General features: G+C 33.8%; 1 protein-coding gene across 3 annotated transcripts in view; it reads right to left on the bottom strand.

Moving 5' to 3' along the window:
- Positions 1 to 1825: 1825 nt before the first annotated feature.
- The window catches only part of Prkg1 (protein kinase cGMP-dependent 1), a 1193620-nt gene continuing 1167758 nt past the window's right edge, over positions 1826 to 27687 (bottom strand). For all 3 annotated transcript variants that reach the window (XM_027949240.2, XM_027949239.3, XM_071611255.1), the window contains 8 exons: positions 22286 to 22425; positions 21019 to 21108; positions 12098 to 12239; positions 10645 to 10808; positions 6963 to 7085; positions 6814 to 6876; positions 5534 to 5600; positions 1826 to 2876 (listed from right to left, as the gene is read on the bottom strand). In XM_027949240.2, coding sequence (XP_027805041.1) covers positions 2778 to 2876; positions 5534 to 5600; positions 6814 to 6876; positions 6963 to 7085; positions 10645 to 10808; positions 12098 to 12239; positions 21019 to 21108; positions 22286 to 22425 — 888 coding nt within the window. In that variant the 3' untranslated portion in view covers positions 1826 to 2777. The remainder of the gene's footprint in view (positions 2877 to 5533; positions 5601 to 6813; positions 6877 to 6962; positions 7086 to 10644; positions 10809 to 12097; positions 12240 to 21018; positions 21109 to 22285; positions 22426 to 27687) is intronic.

Here is a 27687-nt window from a genome sequence, read left to right as displayed (position 1 = left end):
ATACATTTGTTTTAAATGCTACATGGGTCTGATTCATACTGTAATAACAAGGAAGGTAATAAACATAAAAATCAATTACAGCAATTTTCCACAAATAATTTTCTCTAATGTATTCAATCTATCTCAACTTTGATGTTCCTTTCCTTGGCAGTTTTCAGTTTTCCTGTGAATCAAGACACACAGAAAGCCCTTATTTCCCATACTGGAAATATTGACAAGAAAGTCATTTCACAAATCAAACAAGTTGGCACTATTCTAACTTATCCAGATGTTCTTTAATGTAAGAAAAAAGAAGGGGCATGAAAAATTCAGAAGTAAAATGAGATGCACTTTATGAAGCTGATCATGAATTATAGCCCTAGTGTCTTCATTAAGACAAGATTTAATTCCTTAAAATTAAATATTGTAAATCAGATGAATGTTTTCTGTTAATAATTCTTGGAAGATATAGTTCACCTTTAGTTTTTGGTGATTGCTTTAGACATCCTGATGCAATGTTATGGGTGAAATGAATAAAGATGTAGGTACAGGTGGGAAAAACAATCTACAGTTACGTTGTGCTGAATGCTACTTCTTCCTTCTCCACAGAACTTTCCAAATGGGTTGTCTTAGACGTGAACCATAGTCCAAAATGCACAGTAAGTGCTAATTTCTGGGACTTTTGTGATATTTGAAAATTTGTAGGATCAGATTTACTTTCCTAATGACAAGGTAAATTTAATATTCTAGCAAGCCTTTTGCATGCCTACACCACACAATCTTTAAACAAAAATCACTGAACATTGGTGGTAATTGGAATTATATATATATAATGATTTTGAGAATTTGTAAGGGAGGGAATGTTCCAATAACAATAATATCAATAATATCTTAGGATCAAAATTTTAATCAAATTTTATCCTAATTATACATAATACAAACAGTAGTTTTATGCTGAACATGTTTTAGAGTATATTTTGATATCATGTTCTAAAGTAGTTTTTTGAGTATGAAAAATTCAAACAAAATTCATAATTATACACTTTCTTGGCTAAGATATTACAAGCCAATTCAATATAGTTTTGCAGAAACGTCTACATTAGATTGATTAGTAAAACACTCTAATGTTAAAAAGCAAACCTGTCTTAATTATACCAAGTTCACACACAGTTCCAAGACAGCTTTGAAGGTTATACATTGGTCTTTGTAGGTGTAATGCTATCTGTCAAGGAAAAGCTTCCAGAAAACTCAGCTATTGACAGCTAATAATGTTCAACCAGCCTGCCGCCAACGGACCTGGTTTCATTTGCTGATTCTTTATGTGAAAAAAAGCAAATCAGTTTGATATTTTCATTTCTAGTCTAGTATAAATTTCAGGTTCACTAATATTTGTTTTATTTAGCTAAAATCAATTTTTATGAACTCAGGTTCCTTTTTCCTTCTCTAACCCTTTTCTACTTGAACAAATGTGTGGGCTTATTCAGGAAAAGGTAATCAACACCTGGACAATTTCTTGTTTTCTTTCCTGACCTCAAATGAGTGAGCTTCCTGGTTTTGTGAACTTTAATAACTTTGACATTGTGTTTTCTGACTTTCTTTTTCTTTTTTTCTCTTTTGGTTCAGGCCTAAGACAAGAAGCTAGTTCAAAAAGATTCCCAAATCACCTTTTTCTCTCAAACCTAGACTATGTTGTGTAAGTGAAATCTGACAGGTGTTTGGTTTAATAAATTTAGTGAAAATGCTTGAGTCTCTGGCTAGACATGTAAGGTTTAGAATTTGTGTTGTCTGTTCAGACACTGACATTACAGATGAAAGATATACATAGCACCTATATAGTTTTTTTTTTTTTTTGGATGGGTCTTAATCCCTCCCCACCCTATCCCACCCCTAACTCAAGGGTTTATTTTTATAAAAGGAAATATTTTAAGCCTCAGTTTGAGGGTATGTTAGGTAAATAGTTAAACCAATTGGCTGCTAGTCACTTATTTCCAGGACCATCTTTAAGCACAATATTTTTTTAAAACATGAAATGGTTTTGTGAATTGCTTTTCCCCCCACTCTATCATGCCAATTTATCAAAAAGAAATGAATATCATGCATTTTTTTCAATCCTCTGCTAAAACGCATATATACCTGCTATGAAAGGTCTCAGGAGAATCCATAGCAGTTGTGCTTTTATCATATCAATTTTTAAAATCTGTCAGAAAGAAAAGGTAACATTCAGTCTTGTCATCAGCACTGCTGGGAAATAAAATCATGAAACTTCTAGCACTGGTTTGACATGAACTCCATGACCCACAGATGTGTGGTCCTCTTTTCTAAGGTATATACACCGGCTTGCAGTAATAGGTTCCACAACCTTCATTTTAAAAAAGGGGATAGCCCAGGTTCTGTACCATCGTCATCTATCGTACCAATATATTATTCTTTCATCTTGAAAAGTCTAGCAAGGTACAGACTCTTTTACTAGATTGAAGTGCTTCCTACAGTCTTTCAAATTATAGTCAGAGCAAAGCAAGATCGTTGCAACAATAGAAAACATCACTTTACTGGTGAAAGGCTTTGCTTCAGGACCACCATGTCAACTGCTATTTTAGGTTCAAACAGAAAACATGTAAAGAGCACTATTGTCATCTAAGCAATAAGTCCTAATGCCACTGTAGTTACTGGAGCAGCATCGATCAAAGGCATCATGGTGACCCCGAGCACTAATCTTCTCTCTTTCCCTCAAGTTTGCTGGCAGCTGTGTCTCAGAAAAAGCTGTCTTCAGCAAGGCAGAAGCAGGTAAGAGAAATACATTAGAAGTCTATATCCCAGCCTGAGTTGTCATCAGGCGGTGGCTCCTCACTGTCCTCAGGAAAACTGTCGAAATTACTTGTGTCCGTGGGTGATGCAACCTGCAACATGAGAAAATGAGTAGGTTTCTGATTTTTTTTTCATGGGATTTTACTTTACTCTCCATTATTAAAAAGAATTGTTATTTTTAAACGGATACATAGAAACATAAAAATTATACTTATCAGTGAGGTACCATGCAATTTTTGATACATGTGTGCATTGCATAATGTTTAAATTAGGTTAAACATATTTGTCTTCTCAAACATTTATCATTTGTTTGTAGTGAAACTTTCAAAATCCCTTCCTATAGTTTCTTGAAATATATAGTGCATTTTTGTTATCTGCGGTCACTGTACTGTCTGATAGCACATAAGAACCCCTTGCTCCTGTTTTAACTGTTTAGTACCCACTGATCAACCTCCCCCACTTCCTGTTTCTATTGCCCTATTCTTCCCAGCCTCTGGTAGTCCTCATTCTACTCTCAACTTCTAAGAGATGAACTGTTTTAGATTCTACATATAAGTGAGATCATGTGGCATTTGCTTTCTGTGCCTAGTTTATTGCTACAAATAACAGATTTGCATTATTTTTTATGACTGAATAATATGCCATTATGTGCATGTACTACATTTTCTCTATTTTGAATTTTATTGTATTTATTATTTTGGTACTGGGGATTGAACTCAGGGACATTTGACCATTGAGCCACACCCCCAGCCCTATTTTGTATTTTATTTAGAGACAGGGTCTCACTGGGTTTCTTAGCATCTCGCTTTTACTGAGGCTGGCTTTGAACTCAGGATCCTCCTGCCTTAGCCTCCCAAGCTGCTGGATTACAGGCATGTGACACCACGCAGCTCTATTTTGAATTTTAAAAAGCATTTTTGTCACCTTTTCAATGACAATTTTTTTTTAGCATCTACTATGTAACTGGGTTTGAATTGTGGTTAATAGTGGTAAGTAAAAATAAAATAAATCCTCACAGGGATTTATATTACAGAAATAAATTGTGTGGTTAAAACCAATAATTAAGAAAATCTTTATGTAAGTATGAACTTTGGCTAGGGCTGCAATACACACACACACACACACACACACATATATATATGTATATATATATACACACACACATTATATATATATTCATATATATGTACACTTACATATATATGTGTATGTTTATATATAGTGCTTTGAGAGTATAAGAGTGAACATATAAAGCCTCTTGAAAAAGTATGATTTATAACCTAAGAATCAGTGAATTCAATATGGAGGGTAGCACATGCCAAGGTCCTGAGGTGAGACACAGAGAGAGAGCTCCATGCTTTGAAGTAACCAAAAGATGCTGACATAACTGCTATATAAGAAATGGGGACAGTACGCAGAGATGAGGCAGATAAGCAGGCAAAATCCAGGCACTGTTCTTTATTCTCTATATAAGAGCCATTTCTAAACTTGAGCAAAATTCTTATAAATCTACTGGGCAAAGTCCAATCAGCAGAGCATCAGCAAGAAGCCAGTTTAATATTTCTATTGCTTAAAAGATCCCTTAAAAGATAAATTTAGGTTAGAATAATTTGAGTTTAGCATTTATTTATTTCTCTCTTCCAGCTTTTTTCTCTGCTTTTGTTCTAAAACCAAATCTTCATGAATGCAATTAGCATCTGTAATGTGGGACATGGTAATGGTATTTTTTTATTTTGTTTTATGAATACACAAATGTTGGCTCAGAAATAAATCTTAGAAAATGAAAAATATTTTCTTTATAAAGAGCAGACTTGAATTAATCTTAGAAAGAGGTAGCATATGAATAAAAGTCCCAGGATCACAAAGCAGCCCTCTCTCTCTTGATTAAGACACACTACATTTTATTAAACAGATGCAGTACAGATGAAAAATATCGATAGATGCAATCAGTTGAAATCTATTTCAGGTAATTATGATGTAAAGAGTCCACTTATAATCTTTTTCTTTTATTATTTATTTATTTAGTTTTGCACTAGGGATTGAACCCAGAGGCATTTTATCATGAGCTACTTCCCTAGCCATAAATATATATATATATATATATATATATATATATATATATTTTTTTTTTTTTTTTTTTTTTTTTTTTTTTTTTTTTAATTTTGTGACCCTCATTAAGTTGCTTAGGGCCTCACTAAATTGCTGAGGCTGGCCTTGAACTTGTGGTCCTCCTGCCTCAGCCTCTTGACTCACTGGGATTATAACCAAGTGCCACCACACCTGGCTCTTTTTCTTTCAGAGCTTGATAGAGGAATGAAAGGACACGTTGTATCTGAGAGTGCTTCAAAGTCACATTGCGGGGCAGGGAGAACTACAGAGGCAGAAATGGAATGCTGGCCAAGAAATGACAGCCGCTGAACTGGTTGCTGCAGATTCACTTTGTGCTTCTGTTTACACATGCACATAGTTAGTGTTTACCACAGCAAAAATTAAATCATATTCATCAACACAGGCGACTGGAATGAAAGTGGAGAGTTACAAAAGATAAGGCTAAAACCCATCCATAGCAACCATCCCCAAAGTTATCTGTTTTGAAGTTGGGAGTTTAGAGTACTCCATCATTTTAATGGGGTACTTTGATAGCTTATTTAACCCATCACAGGGCAAAATTTGACAAATAACACTTTTTTTGTTGATGACATCAACACCAGAGAGCAGGTCACACAATTTCAGATGGAAACTCACTTACGCTTGGTATGATGGGAGGAGTCAAGGTGCCCTTCCTCAGACCTTCCCAGTTAAAGCCCTCAAACCATCTAGGAAAGGAAAAAACATCATCAGAGGCATAGTACCTTCTCTGGCGTCTTCCAGAACAACACGTAGGGTTTGTGTGCCCTAGAAAGCAATTAGGCTAATATCTTCCTGTGACAAAATGCTTTCTCTTGAATCATATGTTTTTCAATTATCTTATCTCATAAAAAGCATATTTTGAAAGTGTGATTGTCAAATTTGAACACCAACCGCTATGCAACTGTTTTTCTTGTCATTTCAGTCGTAATATCTGTATGACCTTGTTCCTCCATTGTCATTATAATTTATAAATGTCATAATATGATTGGCCCTGTGCCTTACTAGACTCTTTTATTTTAAGGAGATAGAGTCAGGCGATGAAGTGAGGACAGAAAATTAACTTTCCATCTCTGCCATTGATTCAGAGTGCAGCCTAAGCTAATTACCCTTTTCATAGTCCTCTATTTGTCTCTTCATATCCCAATTTCCTCACTTTTTTTTCCTTTTTAAGATAGAAAAAAGGTATTTTATATACAGCTTTTCTGTGAAAATAAGAACAACATACTGGCATAGGAAGGTGTTTTCCTTTTGTTCAATGAAGATGCCACCATTAGCAAATGTGTACACCAAATTCTTAATAGGCCTTCTAGATTTCAGATAGTTCAGTAAATAAGTTCCTTTGATAAAGATATGAATTTCTTGGGAGTGTCAGGTAAGCAGGCTAAGAGAAAAATCAGTCTATGTTTAGATTAGCTTTGGAACATCCAGCGAACCTGGATGTTACCTACATTTCAAAAAGGGTGTACTCTGTACTGCTTTCCTGTTATATTTAATTGGGAGATAGTTGGAAAAATATATATTTTGGCTTTAATCTAAAAAACTTAGGTATGCTATAGTGGGCAACTTTGTTTTTAATATTCTAGTAGGGAGTAGAGTCCCTAAATTAAAAATAAACATTTTTTTTTTCCTTTGGGCCAGAGAGGAAAAAGAAATGCTAACTAGTGTGAGTTCAGAGCATCTCAATCAGTGAATTTGCTATAGCCACAGGGTTGTCACATATATCTAAGTACAGCTCAGGAGGAAGGGCCTTGGAAAGGCTAACCTGTCTCTACAAGCTCTTTGGCTGTTCCTGTAGGAGAGCTGTATCCCTTATACACCAATAACTCTAAACATATCAAAATACACCACCCGAACTGTCTGAACTCTGACACCTAAAAGTTATTAAGAAAGAGGACTTACTTGTGCTTTTGAATGTCTTTCACTCCGTTTTTCAAATTTCCTAATCTTTCCGACGGGTTGTCCCTGAAAGTAAAATAATCATTTTGTTAAGTAATCTAATTATTTCCACATTATGATCCTTTCAAAAACAATGTGTTTAAAACAATTACCTGCATAGTTTTTTGATTAAGTTAGCAGCATTTTTGGCAATCTTCTTTGGAAATTCTATCATGTCAATCCCCCTCAATATGATGTTATAGGTTTTCATAGGATCTGGGCCTGAGAAAGGTGGGCTGTGAGAATGAGAGCAAGACATGATCAGAGACATTATTTTTACTTTCTAAATAAGAATGGTGAAATTTATAAACTCCAAAAATGATACCAATTCTTATGTTGGGGCTTACATTAGTAGTGAAAACAAAAAGAAATTCAATTAGCAGCCAAACACTATGCAAGCCCTTGGCAAAAACCATAAATGGGTGAGGTTTCTCTGCTGTTCCCCTCATTTCTGTTTAGTGCAGGTGCCTAGCTTCTTGCTGTCCTTGGTCATTAAAAAACTATCCCTTAACTCTTTGGCCTTTGTCACGCCAATCAACTTTATCCAGGGTTTTTGTTTCTTTGAGAAGAAATCTTGTGGATTATTTTATTTTTGTACTACATGTTTATTAATAGAAGTTTAAACTATTTCCTTTTATTCGGTAGATGTAAAATAGAAGCTCATTTGCTTTTGTTGAGGGATGTGACGCTATCTGTCTCATTTTCTGTAATAATTATTTTCTGTTTACTTTAATATGTTATTAGCTGTAAGTCAATTTTAGTCACTTTTAAAATGAATAAACATGAGATGATGTTTAGTATTCTCTTAGAATTTAAAAAGTTTTGTGTGATGTTACAATTGAATATTCTCTTTCTTAGGAATTTTGATCTTTAGTTTAAAAAGTGAGGAAGACACAAATCTGGCATTTTTTATGAATTGAATGCATTTTAATTCATGATTTTGCTTTTATATTTATATGTTTATCTTAGATAAATAGAACCAATTTTTTAAAGAAGGCTTTTGTGGTTTTTCAGAAGTGATGCACATACAGTCTAAGATATTCAGGCAATATGTAAAACTTAAAATTACTTAAAAGAAAAAATTATCAAATACCCCAAATATTAATTATCAGCATTTGATTAACATAATTTTGTATTTTTATCTGTGTAGATGGAAAAACATGGATTATATTACACTTGATTTTGAAAAATATAGGCATTCAATTTACTTTGACTTTATTCAACTGAGGAGTAAAACTAGAAATATGGTAAGATTCAAATAGCAATTCTTCAATGACAATATAAATTCCTGAAAGTTTTCTCTAAAGTAAAGAAATTTATAAAAACTTTGAATTTATACTTTCTTTTTTTTTTAAATAACATGCTTCAGCTTTTCAAAACAATTAAGATTCCTAATTATAAATGATGAGGTATAAGTATACATATAGTTAGTTCTATTTTCCTCCTACTACTTCAACTTTGGTTGGTTTTGGTATTGTTTTAAGATTGTTAAAAATTATAAGACTTAAATTCTGTACAGTAATACAAATTTAAATTATTTCAACTAAATTCTAGTTTTTAATGCAAAACTCTCCATCGATCCTTTTTCTAGTTTTTCTGATCCTGAGTGCTTTATTTGGACTCATCTTTCTGTGGACTTGGTCATGTAGAAGTGTTTTTGAGAAATGTCTCAGTACATTATATGTTGCATTTGTATTTTAAGAATAAACTGTCTTGTCTTGATATAAATACTTGGGTTTATACCATAAAATTCTCCAAGAACTTGGTATATTATCTTTAAGCAATAAAGGTGTCTAGAAAAGGTACAGCAATTCTAATCCTCCTCACAGTCAACACCATACATGATGTAATTTTGATGGCAATATGATTATCTTTGTCACTGAATTTGGAAAATCATACTTGACACATTGTGGTGTTATTTTTTTGAAGGTTATATCATGATCACCAGATATCAAAAGTATAAACTGAGGGGCCAGGGTTGTCACTCAGTGGTAGAGTGCTCACCTAGCATGTGTGTAGGACTTGAGTTCTATCCTCAGCACCACATAAAGATACATAAATAAAGGCATTGTGTCCATCTACAACTAAAAAAATATATTTAAAAAAGTATACACTGAGTCAAGCATTTATGTGATAAATTTTCTATTATGCAATTAAGCTTTTCCTTCCAATTTGTAATATCCTATTCACACATACAGTTGTGCTTTTCTATTTCCATTGACTTCTACATCCTCTTTCTACAAAAATTTCTGGATCTTTACTTTTCCATTTTTCCAACCTATGTACTATCTCTACAGCTACACTTTTTTTCTTTTCATTCATTTTTTTTAACATTTAAAAAGTTTTATTTTTTAACTGATGCATAAAACGTAAAAAGCATACATATTAATGGATTCCATATAATGTGTTGATACATGTATACTTTGCATCATACTTAAATTAGATTAGAAACATTTATCTCCACAAATGATTATCATTTATTTATAGTGAAAACTGTCAAAGTTCTTTATTGTAGCTTTCTGAAATGTGCAGCATAATATTGACATCTATAGTCACCCTACTGTGCAGTAGCACACCAGCACTTCTAACTCGTATCTAACTGTACCTTAGTACCCATTGATCAACCTCTCCCCATTCCATCACTACCCTGTACGGTTTCCAGCCTTTGATAACCACTGTTCTTCACTCAATTTCTAAAAATCAAGTTTTCCAAATTCTACCCAGAAGTAAATCATACAATATTTGTCTCCCTGTGTTTGGTTCATTTCACTTAACATAATGACCTCCAGCTCCTTTCTATGCTGCTTGTGGCAAAAGTCAGTCTTTCATCCTTTAAAATGGTCAAACAAGTGTTCCATGGAGTATATGTACCACATTGTCTTTATCCACATATTAGCTGATGGATACTTAGGATAGTTCCATATTTGGGCTATTGTGAATAAGACTGCAATAAACAGAGGAGTGCAGATGTCCCTCAACAGACTGATTTCATTTTCTTGGCTATATACCCAATAATGGGATTACTGGATCCTAGACTATAATTCTATTTTAAATTTTAAGGAAAGCCATGCCTATGATGCCCTTTCTTTTCCCTCTCTACATCTAAGTCCCAGTCTTCCTTTTAAAGGGTTGGCACTATAGGTCTTCAATTCTTGAAAAGCCTTCTGGACAAACGTAGTTCTCTACCAAACTCTGTGGGTCATAAGGCCCTTCCACTTTCTGTTCTTACTATATTTCGTAGTTATGTATTCACTTCTCTGTTAATGTTGGTCTTTGGGGAGCTTTTAATCTGTTTCATGCCATGTGATATTCCTAATGCCCATTTTGGTTGTTGTTGATTACAATATTATACAAATAGTCAGCAACACATTCACGTGTTGTGAATTCACACATTCACACACATATATAAAATTGCTAAGTAGTCCTCTTAATTCTATGTTAACCCTTGAAATTTTTTTTTTTTAATTTTTTATTGTTGGCTGTTCAAAACATTAGATTATCATTTCCCTTGCTTCATTGTCAGCTACAAGATTAGACTCAAAATCTCAAATTAAGACACTGGATCCTTCTACATTCACATACGTATAAGGACTTAGCAATAATGAGACTAAAAATTGGAATCGATTTGTCTTCATTGGACGTATTTTAGATCTTTGTGAATTGTCATTAGCATAAATAATTAAAGTGTGAGATATGCTGAAATCTACCTAGATGGACTAATCACAGTGACAAAGTCAGGAATGTAAAATTGTATGTGGTCTATTTTTACTAGCAGTTCCCTATAAATGTCCATACCTGCCAGTCAGAAGTTCATACATTAGAATTCCCAATGACCAATAGTCAGCTGAAATGTCATGACCTTTGTTTAAGATGATCTCTGGGGCTACATACTCTGGAGTCCCACAAAAAGTCCATGTTTTCTTTCCAAATCCTATTTTCTTTGCAAAGCCAAAATCAACCTTAAAAAGAGAGAAAGATAAGATAGTAAGCCACTTATGATTAGGTTGTAATGCAATAAATTATTTTGCTGAATCATGAAAATAAAAAATAACAGATCCAGGCTATTATAATTTTCTTTTCTAAAAGGAATCTTGTATCCTGCAAACAATATTACCCTGATTGAACCCTGTTGCAGTGTGAAAAGTTGGACCCGAATATTGAATTATATTCACATCATTAATAAGAAAAGCAAACTTTCTTTCCTGAAGATTTTTTCATTTTTCCCTAATTTTATGCCACCAGACGTTGTGGCATAAAGAAAAAATTTCCTCTTTCCTCAAAAACATTAGAAATCCAAGTGCTCCTACCCAACATCTTTCCCAGAATATACTGATTTATGCTGGACTTTATGCAATTGACAATTTAATTAATATTAATTATTTGAGAAGGCACGTTATCATTGAAAGAAATAGTCCTGGGTTCTATGCTCAGCACCACATAAACAAATAAAGGTATTGTGTCCATCTACAACTAAAAAAAAATATTAAAATGTATACACGAATCTGCCCCTGGTAAACATGAATAAAATAAGAGTGGAACCTTATTTTTTCAAGAAACCTTTTAAAAGAGGAGCTGCAAATGCAGAAAATCTATTTCTTTTCTAAAACAATTTGGATGTCACCTTAAATAATTAACTGTATTGATTTGATTTCTTTAAGAACCATATGCTATATAAAAATCCCAAAAGCTTAAAAATGGAATCAGGCACTGACAGATCCAAGACCCAGAAAATTTGTACATTTTAAAATAGGAGAACTTCCATTCTACAGTAAATCTTTAGAACTTTTGACATTATCATTATTATCATCATCATCATCACCTGACAACATTATTGGCAGAGTTCAATTTTTACCATTAGCATTTTTCTTAAATAAATACTATTAACATGGTTCACAGTTGACTATATTATAAATGTGCCTTGCCTTTGGATGGCAGAATTCTGACTAGGAAAAATAACCTATAAGCTCTTTTAGGTCTATGAACATGCACCAGGAATAGTGTTTCTTAACGCTTGTCAAAAAGCATGTTTTGCCAGAGTAGTATCTGAAACTTAGACAACATAATTTCTTATAACTTTAACATAATTTGAAAATATATTTAGTTGAAAACTCTAATGCTAAATCCTTCTTTTAAGAAAAGTTGTAACACTGTAGTGGAAACCAGATTTTAATGTTAGCAAACAAAGACAGTTTTATAAATGGATATTTTAAAACTTTCAGAACAGAACCCATGTATGAAAAGCACTGACCAGTTTGGCATAACCTCGATGATCTAGGATGAGATTTTCTGGCTTGAGGTCCCTGTAAATGATTCCTTTGGAATGCAGATAGGCAAAAGCTTCCACCACACATGCTGTGTAAAATCTGGTTGTAGAATCTTCAAATGAACCTCTGAGACACAGACAATGAAATGAAAAGTGTATAAAAGTTAGTTTCTCTAATAAGGTTAATTTTCCTTCTCATATCGCTATATTCCTGGGCCAAAATTTAGCCCAGAGACCAAAGTCTGCCTATCTAAATGTCCTATAAGTGCCATTCATTCCACTGGGTTTTCTAAAGCATTTCAGGATCAAGCCAAGAGATTTTCTGTCCTTATGTGTGGGATAGTAAAAATCTAACTTCCTGAAAGGGATCAAGAAGAGTTCAAGCACATTCCAGGTTTCAGGTATGTGGTGGCTTCCTCTTAACAGCCCACCACAATCCACACAGGAACAGAGTTTCAGCAGTAGGCAGGGAAGAGAGTCAGTTCTATTTTAGAGTTTATCTACCACACATATGCTTCTTAAAGGAGTAGTTTAAGGATTTATTCCTATGTACTTTTAAAGAGCTTGTTTCTCAGTCTTTCTAAACATTGTAGATATAGTTCATGAGAATGCAAAATAAATAAAATTAAATTAAAAAGCTCATGTTTTTAAAGAACCATGTTGGAATCAGCTTCAATGAGCTCTGTTTTCAAAAATTCTGTCATCAGGACAAAAGTTTCCTACACTACAGCCTTCTTATTAGTAGGAGGAGATGGAGCTAAAAGACAATTTGGAAAAAAAGGTAACTAAAAGGGAATATTCAATTGATTATAATTTTTAGCAAGAAAATTCTGTCTCTTGTCTCTGTATGTAGAAGTGCATGTAAAACCTAAAATATACAACCACATCTGTGTCTATATATAGATTGACAGAATGAAATAACAATAAAGGAAAACAAAACAAAAAAAAAACCTTGACATCTAAGGTTGATTCCTTGATTCTACATCAGAATCTTCCTACTTTAGCTGTTTTTTCATGGAACAACTTAAAAAATAAACTTCCTTTTTGCAGTAGTAAGCTCAATTTAAGAACTGTGTAATTCAAGAAAAAACTCAAATTGGCTCAAAGACATAGATAGGAATTAGACCAGAAACCCTGCATCTGTCAGAAGAAAATGTAGGCCCAACACTCCCAACATATTGACTCAGGAACTGACTTCCTTAACAAGACTCTGAAAGTGGAAGAAGTAAAATAAAAAATCAATAAATGAGATGGTATCAAACTAAAAAGCTTCTTCATAGCAAAGGAAAGAATCAAAAGTATGAAGAGAGAGTCTACAGAATGTGAAATAAACCTCTGCCATCTGCACCTCAGGGCATTAATACCCAGGATGTAGAAAGAACTCAAAAACTTTAACACCAAAAACAAACAAACATGGGCTGGGATGTGGCTCAAGCGGTAGCGTGCTTGCCTGGCATGCGTGCCGCCCGGGTTCGATCCTCAGCACCACATACAAAGATGTTATGTCCGCCGATAACTAAAAAATAAATATTAAAATTCTTTCTCTCTCTCTCCCTCACTCTCTCTTTAAAAAAAAATTATTAAAAAAAATCAAACAAACAAACAAACTTCCTGAAAGGGATCAAGAAGAGTTCAAGCACCCCAATCAATAAATGTGCAAAGGAACTTAACAGATACTTCTCAAAAGAAGAAATATGAGTGGTCAAAAAATACATGAAAAAAATGTTCAAATCTCTAGCAATCAGAGAAATGCAAATTAAAACTACACTAAGATTTCCAGTCAGAATGGCAATTAACAAGAATACAAGTAACAATAAATGTTGGTTATTAAATGGGGGAAAAGGTGCACTCACACACTGTTGGTGGGACTACAAACTGGTACAACCACTCTGGAAACTATTATGGAGATTCCTAAGAAAACTAGGAATGAACCACCATTTGACCCAGATATTCCTCCAAAGGAGTTAAAATCACTACACTACAGGGACACAGCCACATCAATGTTTATAGCAGCACAATTCACAATAGCTAAGCTATATGACCAACCTAGGTGCAAATGTGGCATATATACAAAATAGAATATTACTCAGCCATGAAGAAGAATGACTTTATGACATTTGACAGTAAGTGGATGGATTTGAAGACTGTCATGCTAGGTGAAATAAGCAATTCATCAAAACCAGAGGTTGAATGTTTTCATGAATTTGTGATAGCTAATCCACAATAAGGGAGGGGGTAGAAATTCAGTAGATCAGATAAAGAAGGGAAGAGGGATAGGAAAGGAAAGACAGTGGAATGAATCTGACATAATTTTCCTAAGTACATGCATGAATATGCCACAGTGAATCTCAACATTGAGTACTTCCATGAGAAATTAATTAAAAACATAACTGTGAGTAAATGGCAGAAAGATCAATAGAGGGAAGGGAATAGGAAGTGGGGAAAGGGAAGGAGGAGAGGTACTAGGGTCTGAACTAGAACATGATATATTGCATGCTTTTATTATTATGTCATAAAAGATTCTACTGTCACTTATAACTAAAAATAACCAATAAAAAATGAGTATGAACACCAGTTCTTGAGATGGCTGGGTTGGAACACAAGCAACAAGCCCAGTGATAGCTTGAGGTACTTTGCAATGAACAGTAGGCAGCAGCTTGTTCTGTTTGCATTTTGGTGACATTTACTTCTTTGTCAAAATTGAAGACAGAAATCTAACAAACTGGGCGGTGAAATATGAATACTTTTTTTTTTCCAAATTTATCAGTGAATCCAAGGCTATAGCAGCCACCTTTCAGGTCATTTTTCAGAAGTAGTGTGTTTCTTCCAATTATTCATATCCCTTGAATTGTCACTGAAATAATCAGCTTTTTTTCTCAAAGAAATATCATATATATATATATATATATATATATTTGTAAGCATGGTGATATCCACTCCTCTCAATCATTACTAGGATTTTAGCCATAAGTACCAAGATTCTTGAATCTCTTATTAAGGATATCTGAATGGAACTATTGTGTATTTATGAGGGTAAGAGAAAGTTTCTTGGAGAAACCCTGCATCTGTAATAGGAACTGAGTGGTAATTTTTAAGCTGCAATTGTCCACTGACTTATACTATCCTTGGCAGAGCTAAGACTATATAATCCCAGTTACTGAGAAAGGAATTACAGTATTGCCTTGAAACCTCATTCTTTGCCCATAATTAAGTTAAATGTGTTTGTCTGTCAAGAACAGTACCTTTCCGTAAATAGGAGAGATTATTTGTTTACATGGTAAACTTGTTTATTTTTTAAACACACATCTTAATCTATACTGAATATGAGCTCAGTCCCTCCTCAGTGGAAAGCATTGCAAAGAAAAACAAAACAAAATTGTACATGGAATAGAGTCTGGTTAAATTTTGTAGTATGTCTTGTTTTAATCCACAAATGGGTTATTTCCTGACATCAAGGCTAACTGTGATTTCAGTGGGCCTTTTTGAAGGATTACGAATTCTTGACTACTGTTTGAAGAAGAAATTATTTCTGCAGTTGTGACTCTGGACATTTCTCCGCTGTCCTTAATATCAGCCTTTAATGGACCCCAATTACAAATGTATTTTTATTGTTGTAATGACAGAAGATATGGGACAGTTTACTTTTTCACGAAATCTCTGCAGAAATGTATGCTTATATTCTGAATAAGCTGGTCATTAACAGAAAGATGGAAAAATTCTAGTACACACTCAGGTTTGGGGGAGGAGGCTGTAGGTTAGAAATATGGACTTGGGCTCAACATTAGGTTTCATTTACTGTTTCTTTTTCTTTTTTAAAATTTATTGGTTCTTTTTAATTATACATTTAGAATTCATTTTGATATAATTATAAAAGCCTGGGCACTTACGGTTGATCTTCAGTAACTACATATTTCATTGAGTTTCAGTGTTCTCCTTTGCACTATGTTGCTAATAATAGTTATTGCCTCATTTGTGTTGTTGTGAGGATTCAAAAATTAATACCTACATGTATTTGGATAAGTGCCTAGCATACAAGTGGTACTCAATAAATATTTCACTATAACTGAACACCAAAATTCTTCTTTGGCAACTGTATCTTAAACTAGGAAAATTAGCCCATGTCATAGAGGATAACAGGTCGAAAGTCTTTGGTTGTGGGTGGTGAGGAATTTGCCACACTAACTCTCACTGTTAGTGAAATGCTTCTCACTGCCATGAATCAGCTCTGCAGAAATCTCTGCTAAATCTATTCTTTCCATTTCCCAATATTTCTCACAAAAATTACCCTCATGTTGCCTGCCAATCCAAATCCTCCCTTTTTCTCCATGAAGTTAACTGACCGCAATTCATACATCTTTTGTCATCAATTCCCCAAAGCCTATTTTCAGGTTTCTTTGTTCCTGAGCCAATTTGGAGGGTCTTAGAATGTTGGTTTCTATTTCTTCAAAAGACTGTATCAAGTATCTCCCATACACAGATATATTTGTAACATATTTTAAAAACTAAATGATGACCTTGAAAAGTCAACACAGTATACACATGCAAAGTGTTTATCAGCAACACAATGTTTCATCACTAAATACTTGATATATGAAATTTGAGAATTTAAAAATATACATCTTGAGGGCAGTCACAAAGCATAACATTAGGGTGACTCAGAAGGAAAAATTACTATTAGAATTGGAAATGACAATGTAAATTTGATCTAAAATAGAAGTGAAAGCTTGTTTAATCAACAATTTAGAGAGTTGCTTAAAAAATAAATTGTTTGACCTAGATAGCTCTTTGAAGTTAAAAAAAAAAAATTGTGCCTTGACATCTGTAACATTTCATGAAAAGTAAGGGATAGATTCTTGTGCCTTTTTGGAAATGGGTGGTTGTTTTTGCTAAATGATAGTAGATAACAGTTTGAGAAAATTAGAGGGTTATATGTATGTATTGACAAACTCAAATTAAAATTTAATCACAGTGTTTAATCATCTTGTCATAAACTGAGTCCTGAGACATCAGACATCAGAATATAACAAAGACAAAATATCTCTTGTCAAAAGTGACTAGGATACATTGACTAGTGGCAACAATCATTAATGGCTATATAAGTCTAAAGTGTGCTGCAATCTGTGAAGCTTATTGCCAATAGTAAAGTTAGGGAGACAAAATATGATGAAGAGAGACTCATTTCTTTTGACATACATTCAATCTAAGCCATCTATTAGGTCATTAAAAATGAAATTTAAATAATTATCTTACACAATATAGCCAGAAATAAAAAGAATGGACATAAAAATACTTGTTACTTGTGGGATTATAAATTATATCTAGGAAAACATATGAATAGAAAGTGAGATTCTGTGAAATTTGAAAAATATAGTTTCTGAAGTAATTATCTAAGATATTCAGTAGAAAAATTAACATATTAAAATTCTAATAAAATATATTTGGATGTTAAATTTCACTGGATTAAAATTTTATTAATATATTAAAATTTTATACTATTAAAACTAATATTGATATTATGAATATGCTAACATATACTGAATATTAATATATGTATTTATATATTTATTTATCATATTAACCAATTACATTTTAAAAAAGTTGCAGAGGTTGCCAATTCTTTGTTGAGAAGGAAGACAAATAAAATATAATTTGTCTCCAAAACTTATTGGAGACAAAAAGTCACCAACTAGAAGATAAAATGTTACAAATAATAAACCATGGAAATAGTAGAAACAGTTAACATTTTAGTAGTATAGCTAAAGCCTCAAAATAAAAAAAAATTCATTTAATAGTCCTCAAATTCTATTCATACATTAGTATCATTTTAATTCTCATTTCTTGACAACAAATGAAGAACTGTTCTGTGTTCCTTTTCTATGCTGATGAGAAGAAAGAGAAAAGCAGTAAATAGTCATCTCAGCTGAAGGTAGGAGAAGGAGGGTGTCTGAGACTTCCGATGCAAAATCTCAAGCTCAGAGATGTTTCATGGCGGGAAGGAATGTGGTCTTGTAAGCTTTCCTTCAAATGAATCCCAATTTTCTTCATGTCTTTTAAAGATAGCTTCTCCCTCACCAATACTTCCTTGCCCACAAGGGGAAAACTGTTGAGAGCCACAGCCCAGTCAGAATGATGCCTGGCATTTGCCAGAGGGAATGGTTGAAAGGTGACGCCAGCGAATCATTGAGATGATGATTTGAGTTAAGCTATATATAATTGCTGTGATGCTGGATTGATTGTATTGTATATTTGACCTTTACTGTCGAGCAATAGGGCAGCTCTTGCTGCCTTGGTCGCCCTACTTTGGAGTTCCCTTGAGTTCTCTAGGGGGTTCGGGGAGATTGGACAGAGCCCGGTGGAGGGAGTGTGTTCACGTGTGGTGTGTGCAGTGCCAGTGAGATGAGAATAAAGAGTTGCTGTTTGAATCTACAAGGCTTTGTGGCAGCTCAGTTATTTGTGCCCAGCCAGACTGCGGCAGAAAACTGAATGAATTGAATTGAACAAGGCGAGGTTTTTGATTTTTTTTTTATTACAGATATTTTCATATGCACTGTGACTAATAGCATAGGAGGATAATCTTTTGCTTGCCATTTTTTTGGTTTGTTTCTTTTTAACAATTTTTAGTCCCAATTTAAACAAACAGAATCAATGGCAATATTAACTGAAGTCTGGATGCCCCAAATTATTCTTTCCTTACCAGCAATGGAAAAGAAAAAGGAAGGCCATGTAGAATAGAAGCAGTAAGGCTATAGGTATTCTTACAAAAGAAAGTTGGCAGGGACGATGATTCTGAGTCATTTTACATGTACCAGTTCCATTGCTTTTAAGGTTGAAGCTCCAGCATTTCTGAATCTTTGGGAAGAATCAAGTAGCCCCTAGTTCTCTGGATCTAGCCTCTTCACAGGGTATTAAGTGCATTGGGGGACTCAGCAACGGTGTACCCAAAACTTAATGATGATGGGGAAGGAAGAAGGAAGGCCCAGAAAGCAGCCTGGTGGAGGGAGAGAAATAGGACTCCATTCCTATTTTCCCACCATCCACTCACCCAAGGAAGTTGCTACTTCACAGTGTCCTTATTTACCCCAACAAATCAAAATGTATCTCAATCAGAAGGCATGACTGGAGTTGATTATCAAGTGGAATACAAAAATTAAGTTATGTAGGGAAATAAATGAAATAACATTCATTTGGAAAAGTGATGACGGTGCCTGTTTCAGGCCTCATGAGAGGACTGCACACATAGTTTTATCATGATTTTTGTTGTCTTGTCTTGTTGATAATGGAACTTAAGAAGTTTTTAAAAAATGTTATGAGAATAGAGCTGGTCCTTTCTCTGTATAGCTTATTATTTGCTTTCCTATGTAATTCCACCTGAAAATCTCATCCAACTCTAATTATAAAAAAAAAAATAGGGGAGAGATTTTAAGTAAATAAATAGATTGAAGTGTCAGATCAAACATAAAATGTAGAACCATATTAAAATATACCAGCTATTAATTCACAAATCAAAATATTAACTTAGTGAAACAGTCTGCAAATTCTGAGGAGTGGAACTACATCTGCTTTATTTATTGAAGTATCCCCAGCCTCTGTCACAATGCCTGGGATATAATCTGTCTTCAAATATGAATTCAAATGTTAATATGCTCTAATAAAATAGCTTAGTACAGATATTAAACTGATCCCTAATGTTAATATACTGAAATCCCTTATATGCTTTCTTACCTATTCCCTTATTTACTTTTTTAAGAAATCAAACAAAACACTAGTATAATAGAATGCAATATGGTAAAACCAAATCCATTTGACATATGTAAGTAAGGTCAAGGAAATAAAAGAACTGAAAGAGTGTGTTGTACAAAGATATGAAAGTACTATGAGAATGCCCTTAGGAATGAGAATTTAAATTGAGAGTTTATAAAGAGCTACTTGTTCTATACCAGGATATCTACAAAGTAACAAATGTCAAAAAAATTACATGGTCCCTGGGAACATCAGGGCTATCTACAGATAAGTTTTAGAAAGATGTAACCCACCAGAGAGTCTGAGGAGCAGGACTGAAATAATAAGGAAAAGAGAGATGTCTAAATGTGAAAGTTTTAAGGAGCAAAGATGACTTTGGCAAGTCCAGTAGATCGTTTATAGGAAATAACTGAAAGAGTATTCATAGGAAAGTAAAATTTGATCTCTTTTATTTGAAAAAAAAGATAGGTAGTGACATTCTGAGATATTTTATAGGACAGTTTTAAAAAAGATAATTTGCTACTTATATAAATATGAGATGAAAAATTGAGATATAATGAATTTTAATAATTAAAAGAAACAAGCACTATTGAGACAAACTTTACTTTCCCTGGAAGGGTAGAAAAGTAAAACCAAGTCAGATTGTTTACATGAACTGTTATGAATAAAGGATTCATTTGTCCCTAAGATCAGCAAAGTCTAAAAGAGATGACTAGAAACTTGTATTAATTTTGAAGAGCAATAAATTGAAAAAAAAGTTTGTAGTGCCATGAAAGGCAGATTGCCCATATGAAAAAGTGAATTCAAACTATAATCATAAAATGTCTGTAATTATTTTCAAGTTAAAGCAATGTGTTAATTCCAGGTATAGAGATTTCTGATTCTGACACTCATGCTAAGCTGAGATCTGTGTATGTGCTTTTCTAAGTGTCTTTTTTATGGTAGACTAAGCCTATATCATTATTTTCATAGTGAATTTTATATGTATTATAATAAATTATACGTGTATAGTGGATTGTACCTTTTGTTTAACTTATATTTTAGAATATAAATATATGTAAAATGTAAATGTAATCTTTATACTTTATAATAATGGACTGTTCTTATAGATCATCAGGGGCAACTATGTTTTTAGATACACAATAGAATTTTCTTAAATCTCCTACCTATCCCTGAGAATGGTCCAGAGCTCTCCACCTAGGCAAACTTCCATCAACATATACAAATATTTGCTGTCCTTAAATGTTCTGTATAGCCTGTGAATTACAAATAAGAAAGTAAAGGTTATGAACACTATAGTGTTTTAAACACATTCAAAATTTTTAAGTTTTAAGAAATTAGTTTTTCCTTTATTTTCTTTTAATTGACATGTACTAATTTTACATATTTATGTGGTTCAGTACATACTTCAATACATATTTACCCTATTTCATAATCACATCAGAATATTCAGCATATCTATTGCCTCACATATTTATTGTATAAAGTTAGAATTAGGAGGAATAGTTCTGGTGCTCCTCTGGAGTGTAGGGAACTAAGGCTGCTATTGTATTGAATATTTCAAAATAACTAAAAGAGTTTGATTGTTTTTATCACAAAAGTCTGCAAATTTCTGAGTGACTAAATTATAGTTTGTTGATACTGCCATGCTTAAAATTTTATCAGAAGAAATGAAAGAGAATTAAGTCCACAATCTGGGAAGAGGATCCAAGGGCAAGTGACTTACACACCATGGGGCCATGTAGCTCCCTTGTGGTGGATCAGTTCAAATGATTGCGGACAAGAAGGCTTCATGGGACTCTATAGAGTCCAATTTGGATGATGTATCTGGCTTGGACTCATTAGCATAAACTTTTAATGGGCATAAACATGCAGTGTGTATGGATATAAGTATGGATATAAAGTAGATCAAATTTTATATATAATGTATGAATTTCATGTGGTATTCACTTAAATTCATATTATACCTTATCTTGTATAAATGCCATGGCAAGTTAAGTACAAAAGCTTCTTCTACATATATTAAAAAACCCTCCCAATTATCCTATTATTAGTGTTTGTGAAATATTGAGGTGGAAGAATCAGTTGTCATTTTATTAAAAAAAAATCTTCCAAAAATTAAGTTAAACAGCTTGATTTTTTGACATTTTGTCTTTTAAGCACCAGAGGTCTATGTACCATTGTAGGTAACAGGACGAAAATGAAATCTTAGAAATTGATACCTCCTTTGGGAAAAGCACATCTTTTTAGAGAATCTGATTCTCTAAAAAAAAAAAAAAAAAAAGAAAGAAAATAATAGAATCAAAACTTTATATTTTTTTAATTAAACAAAACTTTAAATTCCTTTATGCAAATGAGATGTGTGAAGGGTGAGCACAAGTGGCAGAGGATCTGTGGTTGATTTGCCACTGGAGTTGGTGCTGGGACATTTACCTCACTATGAAGTCGGAATGAGCCCCCTGCATGATATGCTTCTCTGAGCGGATGTGCTCCTGCTGTCTGGTATCCACAATGTGGCGTTTCTTGAGAATCTTCATTGCAAATGTTTTGGATTCTTCACTTTTCAACTGGACCTTAAAGAAAGGCAGAAGAGAAAAGAGAAGAGAAGTCTAAAGATCTAATACAACAGAGTGCACTGTTATCCTGAAATGAACAGGTACATGGGGCACCCCGTGAACCCTAACTACCATCTGAGGCACTCACAGCCTAAGTTTAAAGCCCACAGTGCACAACCATTGTTTAGCCTCATTGCATTGGATGAGTTTTTGCATACTTGATTCCAAGCTGATTTTGTGCCCACATGGATTAGAAGAAGAAAAATATACTTGTCATTGTTTCATTTCATGAAATGTTTTGGGTATATTTTATAGTTTTTTCCTTTCAATCAAAAAAATTTCTTCTCTAATTTTACTTCAATCTTTATAGCAAATGTAGGACCATATGAATCTTTGTGCTCATTGTTCTTAGTCCTAATTTACAAACATTTTTAGAATCATTAAATTCAATGACCTTTGTCTGTGCTGAGACTGCAGATATATACACTGTACTGTTATTTCTTCTTTAAAAAAAAAATCTCTCAATCTTTCCCCTTCTTGTCAAAAAGGAAAAAAAAAGTAAACAAAATTTCTAAAAATTTGGAAAATTCTTTTTTTCTTTCCAATATGCCTTATAACTTAAGTCTCTTTTGATATCAAATCTTACTCCTTGGTTTCATTAATTGGAGAGATCTAAGCTAAGATTTAATGTCACCGAGGTACCAAGACCTCTATGGCAGCCCTCATAGCTCCCAGTGGATCTGGAGGAGTCTTGGTATCTCCAAGTACTATACCTCAGACGGGCTGCTGGTCTCTGTTCACTTTTACAAGAAGTTAAACAAGGTGACTTATAAGGAAAGGAAGAGAGATAACTGAGCTAATTACTTAATAGCAACACAAAGGAGCTATCATCAAGTGCTCTTGAGCAGCAGAATCCTCAATGCAATACTGAGTGGCCCACATCTTAACAATCTAATGAAAGTTTTGGGGAAATAAACATGGCAAGCTGATTTTGATTTTCAGCTGAAGTATAGCCCTCCCCCTTTTAGCTGTGAATTATGTATGGCTTTCATCTGCAGGGATAGTGAAGTTCTTAAGTGCCCTGTCTATGCCTGTGGGTACAGACTGAATTCAACTTGAGAATACATTCATGTGGAAAGTTCCTTAGGAAGGAGCATGAGGATACTTCAAATAAATGAGTTTCAGTTTGCTGTCACCATTTGTGAATCTATGTGACAGGTTAGAGGAAAAAGTGGATATTTGAAAATGCCACTAACACATAAAGGCCCTCTACTGTGTGTGCGAAACTCTTCAGGATAATGGAGTAGTGTGCTACAAATGGATTCAGTTGCAGTTCATAATAAAACAAAATATTAAAACCCACTTATAAAAGGAATCAAATAGGGAAGATGGAATAGCAAATGAGCTATATCAGAGGTACTAAAATTCAGAAGGGAAAGAGAGTCACATTCCCTCTTCAGAGTCACACCCAGTTAAACCACTTGCATAGACTAAATGCCTACTTTTAAAATTATCTCTTTATTGACAACTAAGGTTTTTCACTTGTACATAGGGAAGAGGAAAGAAGTCTGCTTTTATGGTCATAGGTCAGGACTTAATTTCTGACTCCAGTTAGTCACTCTTGGGCTAGTTGCTTAACTCCTCTAAGCTCCAGTTTTTTGCTGAAGATAATACCAGCTACTGTACAGAGTTACCAGGGCCTTAAACAAAATGGTACCACTGAATGAGCATTGTTTGATGATCTCTCTGCTTGTACTCTGGCCTTAACTGGACATTCATACCAAATCAAATTTTGCTTTTTAAGATATTCCTTTTACAACATTGTCACTATCAAAAAAATTTGGAAACTATATGTCCATCAATAGGAGTATGGAAAATTAATTATGATAAGCTAGAATTACAATTAAAAATTTGAAAAAATAGCATATATATATATATATATATATATATATATAGAGAGAGAGAGAGAGAGAGAGAGAGAGAGAGAGAGAGAGGGTATTGGTCATAAACCAGCCAACATTTTATGATATCATAAATAGTATACTTAGTGAGTGTATATCTACCTGTATAATACCTAAAATAAATTTATGGCAGGACAATCAGAAGGTCATCAGTACATTAACAATAGTTTTCCCTTAGGGAGATTTTTAGTTGTTTTTTTACTTGCTTTTACTTTTTGAATTATTTAACTTTTAATTAATGTATCATACTTATGTGATAAATAAAAATAAACTCTAGTCATAGAAAAATTAAAGTCTATTTTATATTGTAAAATTTAAGTCTATTTTATATTGCAGTAGCTGCTTGTTGTTTTTGTATGACACTCGTAATTTCACTTATTTTAGAATTCCATGAAAACAATGACCTTTATAAAGTGCATTCTATGTGATGCTATAACATAAAAATTTAATCAAGTTTTGGGTTAACCACACTATTCATTTCCTTGGAGGAATTGTCATGATTTTTTTCAATATAAACTCTTAGGGTAAGTTATAACAATTTGTATTTTGTGAACTGCAAGTATTATGTTTCACTGTGGAATTATTTTTAACAAAATTGATCTTTAAAATTTTTAAAGTGAAATTTAGTCTGCCTTTTCTTTTTTCCTATTTGCCAGATTAGTTACATTGAGTCCATGTACATGAATTTGAGATAGGGATGATTTTTTATTGGTTTGTAGCCAGTCAGCTAAGGGCTCAGAAATGAATGCTAAATGTGAATAGAGGTCGGCAAAGAGGAGGATAAAAACACCTTTCCTTCTTCCTCTTGCCTAGGAATCTTACACAGTCCTGTGGACTAGGAAAGCACCTCAGATTGTCTTCCCTTGCAGACTATCCTAGCATGCTAAGGACACAGGAGACACACTAGTTGAGTATGAATGCTCCAATATTTAACTACCCTAGGCTGGCTATCTTACTCAGGTTACTCGAACTCTCTGTATTCCTGTTTCTGCATTTCTAATACAAGAAGCCTCCTCATAGGTTACCTGTTAAGTTGAAATAGAAGGACCCACATATCAAAATTCCTGGAATAGAGTTAGCATTCAATGACTATTAATTCTCTTATTCTTTCATCTTCTTAGTTTAATGGTCTCTTCAGGTCAAAGCGCTGTCGTCAAAATATGCCCCACCTCTGGCTGAATATCACTTTGTTCCTATCCCAACCCCAGCCCACCCCAGTGCTACTAAATAAATAAGTTTGAGAAGCTACTTTAAGATTGTTGATGCTTATACCACAGTGATTTTACTCTCAGAATTCCTAGGGAGGAAAATTTACAAGAAAAAAATGCTAATATTCAAGATTGTCTTTTATTTTATACAAGTAATACTATGTGCTATGTCAAATTAGAATTTATAAAAGTTTCTTTTTGCAATAAAATGTGACTTCAATGTGAAGCATTATACTGACATTTAAATGAATGTATATTTGGGCAAAGTGACTCGTAACATGCAAATTTCTGACATGAATTTTGACAAATCTTAGCTGTTAGACTCCAGCTGATGCCAAAATGATACTACTTTGAAGAAAAGGTGAAGCAATCAGAATTTGAAAGTTTCAAAGACACACTTGCTGACTATATTTACACACCCCTTACTTCCCTTCTGGACTAGGTACTTCCTCCAAAAGACTTGTCTCCTGTTTGACTTAATTGTTTGCCCCTACTTTCAGGAAGGAGGGTAATGATTGGGACAAGGTTAAAACTGGCTCAGTGCTCCTGATTGTGAGCTGGTCCTTAGAATATATATCCATTCATCTATTTAACCTTTTCATTAAGAGTTCATATTTCATTTTGCACTATAGACAAATTTTCATTATTTTGAATAAAAATGACTTCTTGAACTACACTGTAAATAAAATTATTTCTTAAATGCAAGGCTCAAACTTTTAATATCACATGGCTCCTTATTATGCAAAATTACTAATGTGATCAAATTATTCTTTGATGCACTATAGGAAAGGGTAGCTTGCACTTAGGTAAACTAATGCTGTAAAGCAAATATGATAAAGTGGGCCTAGTAAACCTCATATTGGAAATCTAGGTCCTAGTCCTGGTTATACAATCTCACTTGGCCTTCAGGTCACCTTCCTGAAAATGAGGTACTAAACTATGTCATTTCCAAGGGCCTGTTACCCTGGAAATTTCAGTGCATCTGTAATTTACCATAGCAAAGATGTGTTTCACAATACCACATCATATTTAACCTCATGAAATTGGCAACCTGTGGCACTAGCTTGGGACAGAGGGAAAGGGGAAATATCCAAAGTAACACAAGTGTAGCTTAAGGAAAGATGACCGTTCACTCTGAAAATATGGCCTGGAGTCAGTATGTTCCTATTCCATTGCGAGATGGAAGATTCTATTTTCTTTATTGTCTCAACCACACATCTAAAGGGGCTTGTTTTTTATTATAGTCAGTGTATCACCAACTTCCAAAGAATATGACATTGGATAAAGCAGCAGTAAATTTCCTAAGACCATTCCAACAGGCTCCAAGGCATAAAGAAATCTACATCAAGTCATCATAATTGTAGTGGAAAATAAGAATGGCAACTATTTTCTCTAAACAAATCAGCACAGGATTTTAATCAGGTAATCTGAATTGGGTAGTAAAGCATGATAAAGTCATTTCTTTATTTTTGACTCTCTAGTCTGAAAGGCAAGGGCCTTCAAAGTAATATAGAAATAATTTGGCAATGGTCTGTAATTCAAGTAACCCACATTTAATACAAATGGAAAGGATTTAAGAAATTTATGACAAACTGTATAGTGGGAAACAAAAGGTCTATAATGGAAGTGGGGAGGGAAGGAAGGAAGAAAGGATGGGGGTGGGGAAAGAGAGGGAGAGAGAGAGAGAGAGGGAGAGAGAGAGAGATACTACCTAGACTGAGATAGTGTGAATATGCTATTCCATCAGATTAACTGTGCCCAGCTGCTGAGCATACTGCTCTGTACGCCAGTTACAATTAGTTCTCACCCAGAATCACCCAAACAGGCCAAAGTCCATAATCAAACTTTAACAGCCTGGAGACTGTGAACACACATAAGCACTAGATGGTTCCATCTCCATCATGTCTCACTATCCCCCACTGCCAGACAACATGTCAGTTTTCTCAGACACTGGCCTTGGAGTCCATGAATGGGAACAAGGGCTCTGGAGCAGGAGCAGCACAAAAACTGGCCATGAAATTGCCATAAGATCCAAGAAGAAAAAAGACACGGAATTACGGTACATGATATAAATGGAAATTTATACTAATAAACTGGATTTATTTTTATTT

This window comes from Marmota flaviventris, chromosome 4 (assembly GCF_047511675.1).
Source record: "Marmota flaviventris isolate mMarFla1 chromosome 4, mMarFla1.hap1, whole genome shotgun sequence".
In the NCBI taxonomy this organism is placed as follows: domain Eukaryota; kingdom Metazoa; phylum Chordata; class Mammalia; order Rodentia; family Sciuridae; genus Marmota; species Marmota flaviventris.
Note: the sequence above shows the minus strand (reverse complement) of the source record. Positions and strands in the feature narration are given on the sequence as shown.